Genomic DNA, 20,807 nt, shown 5'->3' on the forward strand with positions numbered 1-20,807 from the left:
ATGTTTTGTTCAAACCAACAACATGGAATATTGTGCTGTCATAAAGTTATTTGTTTTGGACAGTTTATTGTCAACTGAAGTTCACCTGAATTTTGTGAAGACTTACAAGGAGTCTGTGCCTTAATATTCACCAATTAAGAAGTGGTTGGCTGAGTTCAAATATGGATGTGCTTCTCTTGAATATGATCAGTGTGAAGGACATCGCAGAACTGCAATCACAGATTAAAAGTCAAGAAAGTACATCATATGGTATTTGACTATCTGTAATCACAACTTTTTGAATTAGTTGTCACCATAAGCAAATCAGGAGAAAAGGTTCAGTACATTTAACATGAAGAATTAACTTGAAAAAGCTTTGTGAAAGATAAGTGCTGTGTTTAGAAACTGCTTACGAAGAGCAAATGCAAAAACAGTTCACTCAACCATGTTTGTACCATAAAAAATGCAGCTAATTTAGGCTGGTAATTTATTAGGCAAGTCACAAGGAAACCAGAAAGGGGTCCTGTTGGAAAATTTTTGGAGAAATTCTGAAGATATGCTTTTTACATTTTATTTGATGTTCTGATCATGAATTTCAACTTGGACACACAAAATTTTTCTTGGAAAAAATCCATGTTCTTCTTTTTATTTTCATAACATGAAGACAACATACTTTTTGAGTAACATCATTCAATACTAAATTAAACAGAACTAAATTCCCTACAAATTGAGCCTAATGATTTTATTTGTCTGGGGCATCATTTTGGAACAAGCACTCATTAAAATAATGAGCTGGGAAGCACACTCCCCCTCCCCCTCCCCTCCTTGCCCACCTACGTCCTTTGCTCTTATTCGCTTGCTCCCTCTACTTATGTCTCAGCCTGTGTATTGCAAGCTCCACGCTAGGTCTGCTGATGGTATGCTTCTGTTTGACTCCTCGAGCTTTCCTCCACTCTCTACACCTACATCTGCTCCTTCACATGCACCTGCACCTGCACCTACACCTACATCTACATCCATACCCTGCAAATCACTGAAATGATGGTCTGATAAAACTATTGAGCACTGTTTATGCCTTTTGCAAGTGAGCAGAGGATGTAGAATAACTCTAGCTTCTTGGAACTTCCAGAATAAAAACACCAAAAATACTTTGATTTAAACATGTATTTCCTGTGAAGTAATCCTTCTTTTCTACATAAAATGTTTTTCCTATTTTATACGATGTATGATCAAAAAGTAAAAGGAATTTTTTAATTTCGCGGGTGTTCCACAGCCAATTTTCAAAATTGATTTCCATCTTGTTGGTACATATGTTTCTGATTTATGTTTGCATTTTCAGCTGTTTTGAATATTTAGGTTATTGTTGGTAGTCGAAAAGATTATACATGTTTTTGAGTGCATGGTGGATTTTTACTTTCAAAAAAGATGGGTCAAAGAATTTTCATTAAATTTTGCATGAAAAATGGAACAAAGTGCAGCGCCATATTCAAAATAGTGACTTTGGATTTTGACCGAATCTACTATGAGTAAGACAAGAGTTTACAATTGGCACAAAAATTCAAAGAGGGTTGAGATGATGTTGAAGATGATGGCCATCCTGGACACTCTGGCACTAAATGACACTAATGTGGAAGAAGTGAAGAAAATAGTTCCGGAAAACTGCTGAATTACCATCAGAGAGGTTGCTAATGATGTTGGCGTATTCTTTGGCTCATGCTGAGCATTTTTTGACATGGAATGTATAGTAGCAAAATTTGTTCTGAAATTGGATTTTGGCCATCAAAAACGACATTGTGTAGACATCGCTCAGGAATTGCTGAATGAAGTCGACAACAGGTATAATGGGTACAACATCCAAAACAAGGCCCAATCGTCCAAATGGAAAATGTCTGAAGAGCACAGGCCAGAAAGAGTTTGACAAGTTCTGTCACATGTGAATGATCTTACTGTTTTCTTATATTACAATGGGAGAGTGAATCACAAGTTCCTTTTGTATGGCTGTACTATCAATAAGGAATACTACCTGTAAGTTATGTGGTGTTTGTGTGAAGCCATCCGAAGAAAACAACCAGGATTGTGGCAAAACCACTCATGGAAATTGTATCATGATAATGTTCCCACTCACACCTCAATACATGTTCATGACTTTTTGACAAAAAAAAAAAAAAAAAGAAGAAGAAAGGGGGAGGTTGCATTGCCTCAGCCACTGTATTTGCCGGACATGGTCCCCTGCAACTTCTTTGTGTTTCTAAGGCTGAAGAGAACCATGAAAGGACATAGTTTTGCCACCATTTATGAGATAGAAACAGTTGCTGAAGGAACCGAACACAATAATGAATAGAGAGTTCCAGAAGTACTTCCAAGATATGAAAAAGTGCTCACAAGTGTATTATATCTCAGGGAGATTACTTTGAAGGAAACAATGTTGATGTTCATGAATAAGTAAAGATTCTTTAAGGAAAACAAAAACTCCCATTATTTGTTGATTACATCTTGTATACTGGGTGGGTATAATTAATGTGCAGTTACTCATGGGGTCCAGTGTGTTCTGTAATTGTTGTATGGCAGTGAAACTTGGTAGATATGGTAATGCATTAATGTGGAATTGATGAACACTGGAAAAAACTAAGTTCCAATGTAGACTACCAGGTGCAAATCTGGCATGGTACATCATCTTGCCAATGTCTCCAGTGCTCCTATTGAACAAATAGTGTAAGTGACGGTTAATAATAAAATCAACCCATGCCTTTCTCACTTGTTTGACCTTTTCTGCCCACGTCCCATTCCCAATCCACTCGGTATGGAAACATTTCTATACATCTTTCTTGCACTCACAGTGCCAGATTTGCGCCTGGTCACCAAAATTGGAACTAGTTTATTATTGCCAGTGTAAATCGGTTCTGCATAAGCAGTTTAGAATATCTGCCATGTTTTGCTGCCGTACGATAATTACAGCCCACACTGGACCTCTGGGAGTATTTGCACTTGTAATTGTAACTACACAGTACATTCAAGGAATGTCTTTAAAGTTCGATGAATTGTATCATATGTTAAAAACCACACTGCTTAGGATGGGTGTCCACACATTTGCATTGAAAGAGATGTTGACAAGTGCCCCTATTGTGCACATCACTGAAGTGAAGCAGTGGTGCACATTGCAAACAAGGTAATGGAGCCAGTATAAGAACTCGTGTCATTGCTAAATGGAACATTGTGGTAACATGAATTTTTGCTTCAAATTATGGGGAATGGAGTTAGAAAATCATGAAATGTTGGTGCAAGCGTATGGTGTTGAAGCAATGAGAAAAAAGTTTGTGTTTGAATGGTTTAAATGCTTTAGAAATTGAAAGGAAGGTGCCAAAGATGAGCAGTGCATTCAGGTCAACCACGCAATGTCAGAAAATATTGAACGAGGGTGACGGATGCTTGTGGATGAATGGCAGCTTTCTTTCAGAATGATAGTGGAGGAATTGAAGATGAGCAAAGACAGTGTAAGCACTATTGTTGATGAACATTTAAAAACAGTGGAAAATTGGTGCCTGGCTTGTACCACACGCACTGTGACAGATGAACAGAAGGAAACTCAGGTGAAAAGATCTGGAAATTTCTTCTAAGTTTCTGACCGGAATCTGCAGTTTTTGGAAACCATCACGACAGGGGATGAGTCCTGATACTACACATATGATCCAGAGACCAAGCAACAGCCAGTGGCATGATATTCGTCATCTTCCTTGCCTCCCAAGAAAAGTTGGTTGACAGAATCTAATAATAAGATGATGATGATGATCACCTTTTGTTAATTTCTACCCAAAGGTCAAACTGTCAGTGTGAAAGTTTATGAGGGAGTTTTGAAATGGTTGCTGCAATTTATCCAGCAAGTCGGAGTGGATAGTGGAATTACCTCCACAACACGCATCTGCACAGTGGGATCCACATGTTCAGCTTTCTCTCTCAACAAAATATGGCTGTTTTTCAGCACCTTTCTTATTCTTCAGATTTGGCACTGACAGATTTCTTTATGTATCTGTGCCTTAAATTGGCTCTGAAAGACTTATGCTTCACAAAAGTTATGGGTATCCAACACTATTGAATGGTCTTACTTGAAAATGCATCCTTTTCCTGTTATGGGGAAATTTTGTGTCTTCATTTAAACTTTTTTGAATTTATTAGGATGATTTGATGTTTCCAGGTTAAAATTTGTAATAACCATATTCAAAACATAAAAAATGAATTTCCAAAACTTTCTAGGTGAGGTTACTGTTTGCCTGGACTATATAACTACAGATGAGATGTGTGTGTGTCCCTTCGTGCCAGAAATAAGAGGAATCGTGGCAGTGGATTATCTTCTCATTTAACTAAAATTATAATTGGTGAATATTACACCAGGCTTGTGTACCAGCTGTACGTAAAAACATATGACACGAAGCCTTCATCAGGATGTTGAGTTGGCCACAAAGGTGCTTCAGCGAGAATTTGAAAAATGGCACCATATTTGACACCTTCCAACTTCCACCTATTTTCATATATAAAAGAATTGTGGCTAGAAAGCATTACGGGTACAATCAAGATACTACGGCAGTCGTACAGGGTGTTTCAAAAATGACCGGTATATTTGAAACGGCAATAAAAACTAAACGAGCAGCGATAGAAATACACCGTTTGTTGCAATATGCTTGGGACAACAGTACATTTTCAGGCAGACAAACTTTCGAAATTACAGTAGTTACAATTTTCAACAACAGATGGCGCTGCGGTCTGGGAAACTCTATAGTACGATATTTTCCACATATCCACCATGCGTAGCAATAATATGGCGTAGTCTCTGAATGAAATTACCCGAAACCTTTGATAACGTGTCTGGCGGAATGGCTTCACATGCAGATGAGATGTACTGCTTCAGCTGTTCAATTGTTTCTGGATTCTGGCGGTACACCTGGTCTTTCAAGTGTCCCCACAGAAAGAAGTCACAGGGGTTCATGTCTGGCGAATAGGGAGGCCAATCCACGCCGCCTCCTGTATGTTTCGGATAGCCCAAAGCAATCACACGATCATCGAAATATTCATTCAGGAAATTAAAGACGTCGGCCGTGCGATGTGGCCGGGCACCACCTTGCATAAACCACGAGGTGTTCGCAGTGTCGTCTAAGGCAGTTTGTACCGCCACAAATTCACGAAGAATGTCCAGATAGCGTGATGCAGTAATCGTTTCGGATCTGAAAAATGGGCCAATGATTCCTTTGGAAGAAATGGCGGCCCAGACCAGTACTTTTTGAGGATGCAGTGACGATGGGACTGCAACATGGGGCTTTTCGGTTCCCCATATGCGCCAGTTCTGTTTATTGACGAAGCCGTCCAGGTAAAAATAAGCTTCGTCAGTAAACCAAATGCTGCCCACATGCATATCGCCGTCATCAATCCTGTGCACTATATCGTTAGCGAATGTCTCTCGTGCAGCAATGGTAGCGGCGCTGAGGGGTTGCCGCGTTTGAATTTTGTATGGATAGAGGTGTAAACTCTGGCGCATGAGACGATACGTGGACGTTGGCGTCATTTGGACCGCAGCTGCAACACGGCGAACGGAAACCCGAGGCCGCTGTTGGATCACTTGCTGCACTAGCTGCACGTTGCCCTCTGTAGTTGCCGTACGCGGTCGCCCTACCTTTCCAGCACGTTCATCCGTCACGTTCCCAGTCCGTTGAAATTTTTCAAACAGATCCTTTATTGTATCGCTTTTCGGTCCTTTGGTTACATTAAACCTCCGTTGAAAACTTCGTCTTGTTGCAACAACACTGTGTTCTAGGCGGTGGAATTCCAACACCAGAAAAATCCTCTGTTCTAAGGAATAAACCATGTTGTCTACAGCACACTTGCACGTTGTGAACAGCACACGCTTACAGCAGAAAGACGACGTACAGAATGGCGCACCCACAGACTGCGTTGTCTTCTATATCTTTCACATCACTTGCAGCGCCATCTGTTGTTGAAAATTGTAACTACTGTAATTTCGAAAGTTTGTCCGCCTGAAAATGTACTGTTGTCCCAAGCATATTGCAACAAACGGTGTATTTCTATCGCTGCTCGTTTAGTTTTTATTGCCGTTTCAAATATACCGGTCATTTTTGAAACACCCTGTAGATATGCAGCAATGGAAGTCAGACCATGTTCAGAGTAAAAATACCTCAACTGTCAAAATTTTGCCAGTAAATTGTCTAAATATTTGTAAGTAAGTTTCCAAATTTATTGCCATCCAAGAAAGTTCTTGTGATCAAATTATTCTTGGGATCAAGAGCTGGCTGAAACCCAAAGTAGAAAGCTCTGAGATATTAAGCAAGTCATGGAATGTATATCACAAAGACGGAGTAGAGGCCATAGGAGGGGGGAGTACTTATTGCAGTTGACAAAAGTAGTGTGTCTGTTGAGGTCAGAGTTGACTTTGACACTGAAGTTACCTGGTCGCGTATAACAGTTCTAGGTGAAACCGAGTTGATTTTGGATATTTTTACAGCCACATGAACCTGGTGTGATAGTTTAGTGTCATTCAAAGAAAGTCTATTGTCAGTAGTGTGTAAATATCCAGAACATGCAATGGTAGTTGGAGGCAACTTTAGCCTACCAATTATAGACTGGGATGTCTATGTATTCATTGCAGGGGGTACAGACAGACAGTCGTGCAAAGTGCTTTTGAACACATTTTCTGAAAACTGTCTTGAGCAATTAGTTGAGCAGTCCACATGCAATGGAAATCAGTACAGAAATGAGTATTAGTGATCATGATGTCATTATAGGAACTATGGTTAAGAAAGTTAATAATTCGTTTAAGAAGGCTAGGAGAGTGTTTTTGCTAGGAAGAGCAGATAATCAGTTGTTAGCATCTCACTTAGACAGTGAACTGACATCACTTAATTCCAGTAGGATGGACTTAGAGGAATTGTGGGCAAAGTTTAAGCAGATTGTGAATTGTGGCCTGGAGAATTATGTGCCTAGTAAGTAGATTAAGGACAGAAAAGACCCACTATGGTTTAATGGCAAGATTCAGAATTGCTGAGGAAGAAGAGGCTGTTGCACTCCCAGTTCAAAAGAGAACATGCACATGATGACAAGCAAAGATTATTAGAGATTTATGCATCTGTGGAAAGATTGATGTACAATGCATACAATAACTACCTCCGTCATACATTAGCAAAAAGTGTGGCAGAGAACCCAAGAAAATTTTGGTCCTATGTAAAACTACTAAGTGGGTCTAAGGCTTCCATCCAGTCACTTGTGAATCAGTCTGGTGTGGAAGTTGAAGACAGCAGAACAAAAGCCAAAGTTTTGAATTACATGTTCAAGCAATCATTCAGGCAGAAGAATTATACAAATGTATAATCATTTGACCATCGAGCAGGCTCCTGTATGGATGACATAGTAATAAGCATCCCTGACATAAGAGAATTACCTGAAAGAGTTGAAAACAAATAAATCACCAGGTCTGTATGGAATCACAATTTGGTTACCCAAAGAGTACTCTACAGCACTGGCCCCTTATCTTGCTTGCATTTACTGTGAATGTTTCACCCAGCGCAAAGACCAAAGTGACTGGAAAAAGTGCAGCTGACTGCTGTGTATAAGAAGGGCAAAAGAACAGACCCACGGAATTACAGACCAATATCTCTCACATAGGTTTGCTGCAGAATCCTTGAACACATTCTCAGTTCAAATGTAGTAAATTTTCTTGAGACCGAGAATAGTACATCCACGAATCAGCATGATTTTAGAAAGCATCGCTCGTGCAAAACTTGGCTTGCCCTTTTCTCACATGATGTACTGTGAACTGTGGATGGGGCGCAGTAGGCAGATTCCTTATTTCTAGATTTCAAGAATGCGTTTGATATTGTGCCCCATTGCAGGCTGTTAAAGAATATGTTCACACGCATGTGAGTGGCTCAAAGAATTCTTAAGTTATAGGACCCAGTGTGTTGTCCTCGATGGCGAGTTTTCATCATAGACAAGAGTATGATCATAAGTGCTCCAGGGAGGTGTGATAGGACTGCTGTTATTTTCTATGTATATAAAAGAATTGGCAGACAGGGTGGGCAGCAATCATTGGTTGTTTGCTGAGGATGCTGTGGCATATGATAAGGTGTCAAATTTGAGTGACTGTATGAGAATACAAGATGACTTGACAAAATTTGTAGTTGGTGTGATGAATGGCAGGTAGCTCTAAATGTAGAAAAATGTAAGTCAATGCAGATGAGTTGGAAAAACAAACCCGTAATGTTTGATTACAGCATTAGTAGTGTCTTGCTTGGCACAGTCATGTAATTTAAATATTTGGACATAATGTTACAAAGCGATATGAAATAGAATGAGCATGTGAGGATTATGGTAGGGAAGGCATATGTTCAACTTTTGTTTATTGGGAGAATTCTAGGAAAGTGTGGTTCATCTGCAAAGGAGACCGCATATAGGATGCGAGTGCAACCTGTCCTTCAGTACTGCTTGAGTGATTGGGATCTCTAGATCAAAAGAAGACATTGAAGCAGTTCAGATGCGGGGTGCTAGGTTTGTTACGGGCAGATTCAGACAACACACATGTGTTACGATCATGTTTCGGGAACTCAAGTGGGAATCCATGGATGGAAGGTGTCATTCTTTTTGAGGAACACTATTGAGAAAATTTGGAGAACCAGCATTTGAAGCTGACTGTAGAATGATTCTACTGCCACCAACATACATTGTGCATAAGAACCACAAAGCTAAGATATGAGAAATTAGGGCTCACATGCAGACTTGTAGAGAGTCGTTTGTCATTCGCTCTGTTTGCGAGGAGGACAGGAACGGTACGGTAGTGGTACAGGGTACACTCTACCACATGCTGTATGGTGGACTGCAGAGTATCTATGTATATGTAGATATTTGTTTTGCAGACCTCCCAGAATAACACATATGGGATGGAGACCACTCATTTGGAAAATGTTGCACAAAGTGTCCTAATTTGAAATGGGACCATGTCAAAAAATAAGTGAAACAAATTATTTGGGTGCCAAATTAAGAAATTTTTCCTTGCCCTCAAATTCTATGGTGATTACATTTTTATGTTTTTTACCCCCTGAGACTAAAAATGTATGCAGCTTTCAGGTGAATTCATTTTCAGAGCTAATAGAATTCACACACAAACACACACATACACACACACACACACATTGTCATGACTGACTACATGCAGTTTTAGTGGGTGAGGGGTTGTGCATGGTGAAGAGGGTTAGGGGAGGAAGAAGGCAGAGAACAGGATAGGCAATTGAGGAAAACTAGCTGACAGCTGGGAAAGTTGGCAAGACATATGGATTAGGAATGTGGCACCGGTGAGCTTATTCTGGCCACAGGCATGAGCAGTTGTATGTAGTACAAGATGAGACGCAGTATGGCGTGAGAAAGGGAAGATAGAACAAAGGAGGAGGGAGACTGCAGAGGGAGATGTGAGTGTAGTGTGAAGAAGGTTGTTGAGTCATAGGGCAGGGGTGGAGAACACGGCCTCTAGTGTCCTACAGATTTTTCAGAATATTAGTTTCTGACCTGAGCACTTGTGAGCTATATTAACTAACTGCTAATGCAGTGCTGTAATTTATGTGCATAGTGGCACACTTACAAACACCAAAACCTGCAGAGTTCCTCAGCTCAGCAAGGGGATGAGTTGGGTTCTGAAAACTTTATGCCTGACTGAAGGTGCAAAACATAATTTTGTTTAGATCACTTTAAAATTTTACTTCATCTTCTCCTAATCGAAACATTGAATGAGGCAAAGTCTGAAATAACACTGAGATATGTGGTCCTGCCCATGATCAAATTTATTGTCTTTCAACAGTTCTTGCTCTGTTGAAAATTTAGTTACAGTTTTATCGTATTGGGACAATTTTATGAGACACTTCTCGTGACAGAATATTTAAATACTTGACTAAAATTGTTAACATTAATTTCTTTTATAAATTTGACCTTTAATACAAATATGTGCTCTTTTTCATATTATTTACTTATTATTTCACTTGTACACACATATTCAGTAATTACTCATTAAATGTAACCATACATACTTTGGTTTTATGTCACGTGGATTATTTTTATACGAGATACTTCGGTTTTACATTGCTAAGAACACTGAAATACCCTGCACTTGGGTATTTTTGTCAGAGATGATTGGTTTTGCCAATTATCATTTTTAATTTTAAAATGTAACAAAATACTCAAATTATTAGCCAGAACTGTTTATTGATTACTCAGAAATTCGTGTTATAGACAAAATTTTGAAATAACAAATTATAGGATTTAAAAAAAGGTATCGGGTTCATCATTAAATATTCAAATCACATAGTATATTATAAGCTGTCTAAGATGGCTACTTTTCGAGGTCTTTATGGGGATTTTCAAGGTCTTTGTGGGGAAGGGATTAGTGGAGATTGTGGCCAAGAGAATTATGGAATCTCGGATACACGGTGCCCTGTGTCCACCTCCACCCCTGTTCCTCACTCATCCTGTACTCCACTTCATCTCTGCAGTCTTCCTCTTCTGTTCTATATCCCTCACCCAATCCACTCCTCCACATCATCATGACCTGTGCACAACTCCCCCTGTCTGTGGCCAGAACAAGCTCACTGATACCACCTTCCAATCCTGTGAACCTGCTGCATCTCCCTCTCATCTATCAGCCACCCTTCCCCCACTCTCCCTACTACTATTCATCTCTTTGCTCCTCTCATCCACTTCATCCATCACAGCCATTCACTACAGTAGAGTTGTATTGCTAGCACAATGTCATATCAGGTGGGACAGTGTAGCCGTGGAAGTGTGTTGTGTGTGTGTGTGTGTGTGTGTGTGTGTGTGTGTGTGTGTGTGTGTGTGGGGGGGGGGGGGGGGGGGTGCTCGTTTGCGTGTGTTCTGTTAGCTCAGAAAAAGAATTTGTCTGAAAGCTAGCAACATTCTCATTTATTTTTATGTACCCGTCAATACCTTCAGCTATACTGTCAGTTGTTACATTTAATCAGTACATTATTTATATTCCATCGAAGACTTTCCATTACCATAAAACATCACATTAAACAAATATAATCCTAACATCTTGGTTTTAGCTGTCTTTCTGTATCGATGTAAATGATATTGCCACACCGTAGAATATGATACAAATTTAACATTACCTTTTATGTTTGTTTCTTCTTATTTTACAGCTCCAACAAGTGTTTTACGGGAGATGTGTAAACGCTGCAATGAGTATGTGTTCATGTCAACTGCACGCATTGCAGTTGGCACTTACAATGTGAATGGTGGCAGACATTTTCGCAGTGTTGTGTACAAAGACCTTTCATTATCAGACTGGTTGCTAGATGCCCCAAAGCTCTCAGGATCTCAATGTAAGTGTTATTTTAAATGAAACATTTAAATTCTGCCATATGGAGACTGCTTTTATAGAGTAATGTATGACATAATTGTGCCGCAATAATTAGCATAGACATTTGTAGAAATCATAAACCCTAACATAGGGCATAAAGCCCAAGTATTATAAAATCATTCAAAAGTGAGAGCCGTACAGTCCATTTGACAGATAAAATAGTCACACAAACTAAAATTACAAAATATGGTGATGTCTGCAGTGATTTAAAATAGATAACACTGAATGTAGATGAAATATTGATATATTAGAGGACTGAAAAGAAGTGAGAGAATTAAGAAGGCTGCTTCTTCTTCTCCTTTGTCTTGTCTCATGTCTCCACGGGGTTGGCATCTTATTTTGGATTTGACGTCGTTAGCGGTGGTGGGTGGCTGGGTACCCTTCCTGATGTTGCTACTTCCTCCGGGAATGGAATTTGTGTATCTCATCTATCTGCATCTAGTGTTATCTTATGTGCAAGTGAGAGAACATTTTCAGAATGTTTACAAATCGTGTAACAGACGGGACGTAGGTAGCAGCCTGGTGTTCAACCAGTCAGGAGGACGACGGTTCAATCCCGTCTCCGGCCATCCTGATTTAGGTTTTCCGTGATTTCCCTAAATCCTTTCAGGCAAATGCTGGGATGGTTCCTTTGAAAGGGCATGGCTGATTTCCTTCCCTGTCGTTCCCTAACCCGAGCTTGCGCTCCGTCTCTAATGGCCTCGTTGTCGACGGGACATTAAACACTAATCTCCTCCTCCTCCTTTCAACCAGTCGCATGTGGGAAACCACCTAAAAACCACATCTGGGCTGGCTAGCACGCTTACGCTCATCATTATTCCCCCAGGTGGATTTGATCAGAGGTCTGAGCACCTCCCTGCGTCCCACAACCAGGCATTTTAACACCCTCAGATATCTGGGAAGGTAGAATTAAGAAGACTCTGTAAGAAAATAAAATGAAATTATTAGATATATATATGGCATAATTAACCACTTTCACACTGAATGTGTACAGCATTTCTTAGTATGATGTTTTGTAAAAGTTTGGTAGAAAGAATGCAAATTCGATAACCTTTCTCTTCCGCAGTTCACTTTGCCACACAGCAGTCTCAGGCACTGTGAAGAATATCATTCTGTTGCATGTCACACTGCAAACTGCTGTTTTCATTGGGAAATGTGTGTAAATAAAAGCCCCAAGGGAAGAGGTGCTTTCATTGATGCTCTTGATGCCACCTCCAGAGGCCTTTTCATGTTTATTTTGAGTGGCAGTATGTCTGAAATGTTTTCCTTAGTCACACATAAGAAAACTGCATGATTTCAATGGTAGGCATCACGATTCTGACATCCATTGCAGAGGTGTCAAGAGTAGCTGTGAGGTGTTAGTAAGGCACGTGTGACAATCTCGCCATAGCATGACATGTCCATGGTAGTATTGGACAGAATTGTGGGGATATTTTGTGCCAATATGACCTCATTAACTCACTTTATACCTCACATGAATTTATGAGCTTGGCTTTTTTTGCATATGTTGACAACTAGCTATTTGAAACATGGCCCAGACCACAGGCGATGTCACAGGGCACAATGCTTTTGCACCATTACAGATGAAGGTTGTAGGCACCTTTGAACCAGATTTCAAACTTGTGAGTCCCAATGGGGGGAAATGACCGTGTTTCAAAAAAATTACCCTTTAATTCTTTTGAGCAATGTATTTTTGTACTACAACTTCTCTTGTGTAAATTCTGTATGAATAAAAGGACATTGTACAAATGGGACCAACCAAACAAGGTAGTGCAGTTGTTAAGGCACTGGACTCATATTTGGGAGGATGGAGTTTTTTCTTTGTCCGATGCCATCCTGATTTAGGTTTTCTGTGCTTTTCCTAAATCATTTAAGGCAAATGCTGGGATGGTTCCCTCATCAAGACCATAGCTGATCCCCTGTCCTATCCTTGTAAAGCATACATATATAAGCTGTTTGTATGTGTATTTTTCAGCCATTTATTTTCATTGTATTTTGATGACAAATCATACATCATTTTAAGATGATCCTTGGATGAATGAATAAATTAAGGTAGAGGTAGAACATTAGTACACGTAGTGCCCTTTTCAGTGTGGAAGTGATAGAAGTAGCACAGAGAAGACGAATAGCAAATAAAATGTGGAAGTATTAATTCAGTTAAAGAATAATAAACAGAAAAAGGTGAAAAGAGAAAGGAGAGGAATGTGAGGTGAAGGGTCAGATGCGCAAATGGATGGGGGAATAAATAAGCAAATAATAAAAACAAATTAAATTCTAATGAACATCAATACAGGAAAGGGAGTGAACAGCAGTTACTGAAAGAAACATGTTTAAAAATTTCTCAGAATTTGAAAGCTTCACTGTACATAACATGTTTGAAATAATTCTGATCTAATCTGGTTATTTAGTTTAAAAAGGTAGGTTTGTTCTGATTTTCCTTTTGAAATTGGTTTTTTAAACTAAAAAAAGATATAGATATGTACTTGTTGCACTAGATGAGATGGCGAGTTACCTACTTGTGATTTCCAAAATAAAGCACCTGCAAACTGTCATAAACATATGTAAATTTTTTTAAGTGCGTTATCTGAAAACTACCTTGAGCAGTTAAACAGAGAACCGACTTGTGGCGATAACATATTAGACCTTCTGGTGACAAACAGACCTGAACTATTTGAAACAGTTAACGCAGAACAGGGACTCAGCGATCATAAAGTGGTTACAGCATCAGTGATTTCAGCCATAAATAGAAATATTAAAAAAGGTAATTAGATTTTTCTGTTTAGCAAAAGTGACAAAACACAGATTTCAGAGTACTTGATGGCTCAACACAAAAGTTTTATCTCAAGTACAGATACTGTTGAGGCTCAGTGGACAAAGTTCAAAACCATCGTACAATATGCATTAGATGAGCATGTGCCAAGCAAGATCGTAAGAGATGGAAAAGAGCCACCATGGTACAACAACCAAGTTAGAAAACTGCTATGGAAGCAAAGGGAACTTCACAGCAAACATGAACATAGCCAAAGCCTTTTAGACAAACAAAAATTACATGAAGCAAAATGTAGTGTGAATAGGGCTATGCGAGAGGAGTTCAACGAATTTGAAAGTAAAGTTCTATGTTCTGACTTGGCAGAAAATCCTAAGAAATTTTGGTCTTATGTCATAGTGGTAGGTGGATCAAAACAAAATGTCCAGACACTCTGTGACCAAAATTGTACCGAAACAGAGGATACAGACTAAAGTCCGAAATACTAAATGTCTTTTTCGAAAGCTGTTTCACTGAGGAAGACTGCACTGTAGTTCCTTCTCTGGATTGTCACACAAATGACAAAATGGTAGATATCGAAATAGATGACAGAGGGATAGAAAAACAATTATAATCACTCAAAAGAGGAAAGGCCGCTTGACCTGATGGGATACCAGTTCGATTTTACACAGAGTACGCGAAGGAACCTGCCCCCCTTCTTGCAGTGGTAGGTCTCTGAAGAGCGTAGCATTCCAAAAGATTGGAAAAGGGCACAAGTCATCCCCGTTTTCAAGAAAGGACATTGAACAGATGTGCAGAACCATAGACCTATATCTCTAACGTCGATCAGTTGTAGAATTTTGGAACACATATTATGTTCGAATATAATGACTTTTCTGGAGACTAGAAATCTACTGTGTAGGGGGGTTTCGAAAAAGATGATCATGTGAAACCCAGCTCGCGCTATTCGTCCGCAGACTCAAAGGGCCATAGACACACGTTCCCAGGTAGATGCCGTGTTTCTTGACTTCCATAAGGCGTTCGATACAGTTCCCCACAGTCGTTTAATGAACAAAGTAAGAGCATATGGACTATCAGACCAATTGTGTGATTGGATTGAAGAGTTGCTAGATAACAGAACACAACATGTCATTCTCAATTCAGAGAAGTCTTCTGAAGTGAGAGTGCTTACAGGTGTGCCGCAGGGGAGTGTCGTAGGACTGTTGCTATTCACAGTATATATAAATGGCCTTGTGGATAATGTCGGAAGTTCACTGAGGCTTTTTACGGATGATGCTGTAGTATATCGAGAGGCTGTGACAATGGAAAATTGTAGTGAAATGGAAGAGGATCTGCAATGAGTTGATGCATGGTGCAGGGAATGGCGATTGAGTCTCAATGTAGACAAGTGTAATGTGCTGCAAAGACATAGAAAGAAAGGTCCTTTATCATTTAGCTACAATACAGCAGGTCAGCAACTGGAAGCAGTTAATTTCATAAATTATCTGGGAGTAGGCATTAGGAGTGATTTAAAATGGAATGACCATATAAAATTAATTGTCTGTAAAGCAGATGCCAGACTGAGATTCATTGGAAGAATCCTAAGGAAATGCAGTCCGAAAACAATGGAAGTAGGTTACAGTACACTTGTTCGCCCGCTGCTTGAATAATGCTCATCAGTGTGGGATCCGTACCAGATAGGGTTGACAGAAGAGATAGAGAAGATCCAACAGAGAACAGCGCGCTTCGTTACAGGATCATTTAGTAATTGTGAGAGCGTTACAGAGATGATAGATAAACTCCAGTGGAGGACTCTGCAAGAGAGACGCTCAGTAGCTCGGTTCGGGCTTTTGTTGAAGTTTCGAGAACATACCTTCACCGAGTAGTCAAGCAGTATATTGCTCCCTCCTATGTATATCTCACGAAGAGACCATAAGGATAAAATCAGAGAGATTAGAGCCCACACAGAGGCTTACCGACAATCTTTCTTTCCACCAACAATACGAGAACCGATAGAGATACTCAAGGTACCCTACGCCACACACCGTCAGGTGGCTTGTGGAGTATGGATATACATGTAGATGTAGATTTGCAAGGGAATATGTAATAACATTGAAACATGCAAGAATTGCTTTAATCATACCTTGTAATATCAAATCTTCAGAAAATCAGAAAATGCTCTGTTATTCCTTCACTTTTACATCTTCAAACATGCCACAAAATTTGGGGGGAGGGGGGGGGGGCGGGGGAATTGTCGTCGAAAGTCATTCTTCTAATCTTCAGATGATGAGTTACGTCCTTGTCCTTCTGGAGCTCCTTAATGTGGTAGGTTTTTGTGCAGGAAGTTTGTAAATGTAATATCAAGTGATGGACTCAGAAATTTTTTATTTGTCCCAAAGTGGCAATATTGATGTTCAACAACTGAAAAATGAGTCCTCAAACTGTCCATTTCTTCACTTGTGGTTTTGGATGTTCTTTTCTCCATTGCCATATCCACATCGCCATTATTCATTCAGAAACATGTTGTTACAAACTCAGATTTGTTACTTGTGGCAACCGTGAAATTTTTTTTTTGGAATTCACTCATGTGCTAGTCATTTTAATGATCTTGTCTATGCTGCTGTGAGTAAAAATCTCTTTTCTCTCGTACGCCTCTAATTTATATCATCTTTCAAAAATGTTTAGCCTTTGTGAATGTGTAAACATTTTATAACACCTTCTTCTACATGGATCTTTCATGCATACTCATGGAGCAGGCATTTTCCTGAATGAAATGTAGAATTCTCTGCACTATTGTATGAATTAGGAAACATTTTTTGCCCACTGTTTTGGATATTTTAATTTTTTCCTAGTGTTGCTTGTTCTTGAATTAGTTTCTTCCATGCATTCTAAATTCTGTCCTTTTAAGGGCTGCACATAGTAATGTCATCTTCAGTTGCTTTTTCCATGTCTCGTGATCTACTTTGTTAACATTAACTGGCTTTTAGTACTTGAAATAAAAGCACTTGCTCTTCTTTGTGACTCTTCATCTGATTCATCATCAGATGATGGTTGATATTCCAAAATAGCAGAGGGGGTATCAGATGGAGAAACTGAATTACAAGTGTTGCCACTGGCAAGCAAAGTAGAAGGCAAAGTGGCTGATTCTGATGGTTTTACCCTCAGGACACGCAAAGAACCAGTGCCACCTACAGAACAACTGAAACATGTTTTAGTATATTGCCTATTTTATATTTGAAACATTTCTTACTATTCAGCTTAACAAACATACAAAAAAAATTAAAGAAGATAATATTTAATGTTACCACTTTAATGTCTCTAAGGAAATTAACGAAACAGGGAAGAGGAATAAAGCATTGCAGTAGGAGTTCAAAACTATGGTACTTTAGGAGAATGTTGTAATACATATCAGGATTAGACTCTAAATTCCATAGAACAGCTTCCATCATCCCCCCCTCTGGAACTCATAAATAACAAAACTATAATTGAGTTCTGAAATCTAACATACACACCTAATTTCTTCACTACAACATAAACTTGACTAACATGTAAAGAATGGAAAAAAAAATTGCTCATCAAACATTTTTGACAATGTAGATAATACTATTGATGCTCAGGCTACAGAAATATACCAACATTGTATGCTGGTTAAGTATTATGCCAATGTAACTCTAGATATTTACTTCTAGCATTATAGTTATCTCATCATTGGCAGTTCATAAGTTCACCGGACAAAAAATTTGTGTACCCAATGTGCACACACAGCTGAATTTTTAAGCCTGAATAAATGGCACAGCAGTCGAGTTGTGTGTTCAACCTCATGTGCACTGCCTCTGTGTGAGCATAAGGAAGTTGTGATCAGTTAGACATGTATGTTTCAAGCGGACATTGCAAATAAACAAGGATAAATGTAAGGACATGACAAGAGTGCAAAAGGAGCAATCGTGTTTGGCTATGCCCATGGCTATATGGTGTGTGAAGGTGCTGGATTTGTTGGCATTTCCTGGCGGACTATTTGTGTCTACAAGCAGTGGTGTAACACACATGGCCATGAAACATGATGTAAGAATTGTGGTCAGAAAAAGAACCTGACTGAGAGGGAACCAAAATGCATTTCAAGGCTTGTGAATCAGAATCACTTCCGAACATTACAGGAATTGCTGCAGGCAGTGAATGAAGCAGGAGAACATTCTGACGGGAACTGCGTGCAATGAAACATTTGGAGCCAGTCACCTCACAAGAGGCCATTGCTCCCACACATAAAGCTGCGCATCTTCAGTGGGCTGGAGTTCATCAGACATGGAGAGTATTTGATTGGCAGAACTTAATGTGGTCTGATGAATCACATTTTTGCCTACATTCAGATGACGCACATTGATGAGTGAACTGGAGGCCAAATGAAGCATTTCATCCTGAATGTGTGAAAGGTCAAGTTCAAGCTGTAGATGGGTCTGTGACGTTTTGGGGGTGTTTTTCTTATCATGAATTGGGCCCGATCACTGAACTGAGCGCTGGCATGAACCAGCATATTTATTTAGACATTCTGAATGAGCGGGTTTTGCGTTTCAGTCTACATTTGCATGATAGTATGTGATATTCCTATTTTTTTCAAGACAACAACAACAGAGTTCATTGGGCTGGGAGAATATGACTTGCAAAATCATCATACTTGAACCCCATAGAAAATTTGTGGTACACATTGGAACAGTGCGTAAAGTGCCAACATCAGCATCCTAGCAGTTTGGTGGAATTACACGATCAAACCCTCAGCGAGTGGGTTAACTTGGATGTGATGTAGCTGCACAACCTTCTGGAATCACTTCTTAACTGAATCCAGGTGGTTATCAAGTCCAGCTGTGAAACTACATGGTATGAAATGAAATGATGCTTGTAATGATTTGTCTCGAGGTGACTTAATTTTTTGTCCACTGAACTTATTGCAGCACATCTGGGTAACTCATAGCACAGAAATACTCTCTTGTTTAATACGTACCTATTTATTGAAATTAATGTGTCCCAATGGTAAATTCTGAGATATATCCAGTTGTAGCATTAAATTGAACACATGAAGTAGGCGAGAGCCATTTACATAACTCAAAAGTGCAAAAATTCGAGTTTTCTAGTTCATGTACTAATGTGATGATATGTTGTAGAGCAAGTTCCCATCTCCAGAATTGCAAGAAGTTGGTACTGAGTGGGAGGGTCCAAATGGCTGGTGGGGTGTAGCAGCCATGTAAGTGTCTTGAGTCTTTCTGTAGAGCAGGTTCAGCAACTGGGTACTGGAAATTGCCAATGCAAGCAGTTCTGCTATGTTTATTCATTTGATCTGCTGCCAGCCTGGAGGTAGCCAATTTTTTAAGTGCCAATCAGTTACAATGTCAGTTCGTAAATAATGTGGGTCATTTCACATGTTGATCTACCTGCAGTAGGGCTGGAGTATGTATCAGTGGGTGGGTGCATAAAGTAGGTGGAACAGGGGTCATATAGTTTGACAAGGATGTTCCAAATTTTGGGAAGGTGATGGAAGATGAGAACAGGTAAGATACGGGAGGGAGAGGTGTTCTTGTTTCAGGGATTGACTCGAGAAAGTCGTAGATCTTGTGGAGAAAGTTGTAGAGGTATTTAAGGTCTGGGTGCTATTGCAAAACGGAGGGTGCTTCTGACTCTTTCAGAAGTAGGAGCTATGCCGGGAGGAGAGGAGACAAATTTTAAAGGAACAGTGTTTTTTAGGCTGCTTGTGGCAATGTGAGAAGAAATAGGGAGCTGTCTGGGAGGAGAGGAGACAAATTTTAAAGGAACAGTGTTTTTTAGGCTGCTTGTGGCAATGTGAGAAGAAATAGGGAGCTGTCTGATCATGAACGAAACATACAAGTATGGAAAAATCAAACAATGGAAAATCCAGTATGAAATAATGACAGTGTTATGAAAATGATAGATTGCTACTCACCACATGGAGGAGATGATGAGTTGCGGACAGGCACACAAAAAAGACAGTTAAAATTCGCAAGCAATACTCACACATACATGGCCACTGCCACTGGACACTGGAGGCCAGACTGTGAGCAACTACACGTGATGGGCAAGCAATAAGTGTGGTGTGGATAAGGAGGAGGGCTGGCGTGAGGAAGGAGAAGTATAGCAGGGTAGGGGTGGGGAACAGTAAAGTGCTGCTTGTGGGAGTATGCAGGGATGTGGGGAGAAGAGTAGGGCAGCTAAGTGCAGTCAGGAGGCTAGGTGGCGTTAGTGGGGGGGGGGGGGGGGTGGGGGGGGGGAGAAATAGAGGAACAGAAAGAAAAGTGGGGTGGGGTAGAGAGACTAGTGGGTGTGTTGCTGTATAAAAGGCTGTGTAGTGCTAGAGTGGCAGCATGGTGTATTGCTAGAGTGGGAGCAGGGAAGGGGATAGATGAATGAAGGACAGGACTAATAAAGGCTGAGGCGAAGGGGGTTACAGGAATGTAGAATATATTGCAGAAAGATTTCCCACCTGTGCAATTCAGAAAAGCTGGTGTTGGTAGAAGAATCCAGATGACACAGTCTGTGAAGCAGTCATTGAAGAGAAGAACATTGTGCTGGGTAGTGCGCTCAGCAACTGGGTGATCCAGCTGTCTCTTGACCATAGTTTCTCAGTGGCCATTCTTGCAGACAGACATATTGTTGGTTGTT

At 39.9% G+C, this 20,807-nt stretch overlaps 1 protein-coding gene across 1 annotated transcript in view; it reads left to right on the plus strand.

The window, feature by feature from the left end:
- LOC124722915 (synaptojanin-1) overlaps positions 1-20,807 on the plus strand; it is a 138,333-nt gene that overhangs the window by 70,834 nt on the left and 46,692 nt on the right. Inside the window, exon 11 of the mRNA XM_047248066.1 lies at positions 11,178-11,360. Within this exon, the coding sequence (XP_047104022.1) occupies positions 11,178-11,360 (183 nt within the window). The remainder of the gene's footprint in view (positions 1-11,177; positions 11,361-20,807) is intronic.

Source organism: Schistocerca piceifrons, chromosome X, assembly GCF_021461385.2.
Source record: "Schistocerca piceifrons isolate TAMUIC-IGC-003096 chromosome X, iqSchPice1.1, whole genome shotgun sequence".
Lineage (NCBI taxonomy): Eukaryota > Metazoa > Arthropoda > Insecta > Orthoptera > Acrididae > Schistocerca > Schistocerca piceifrons.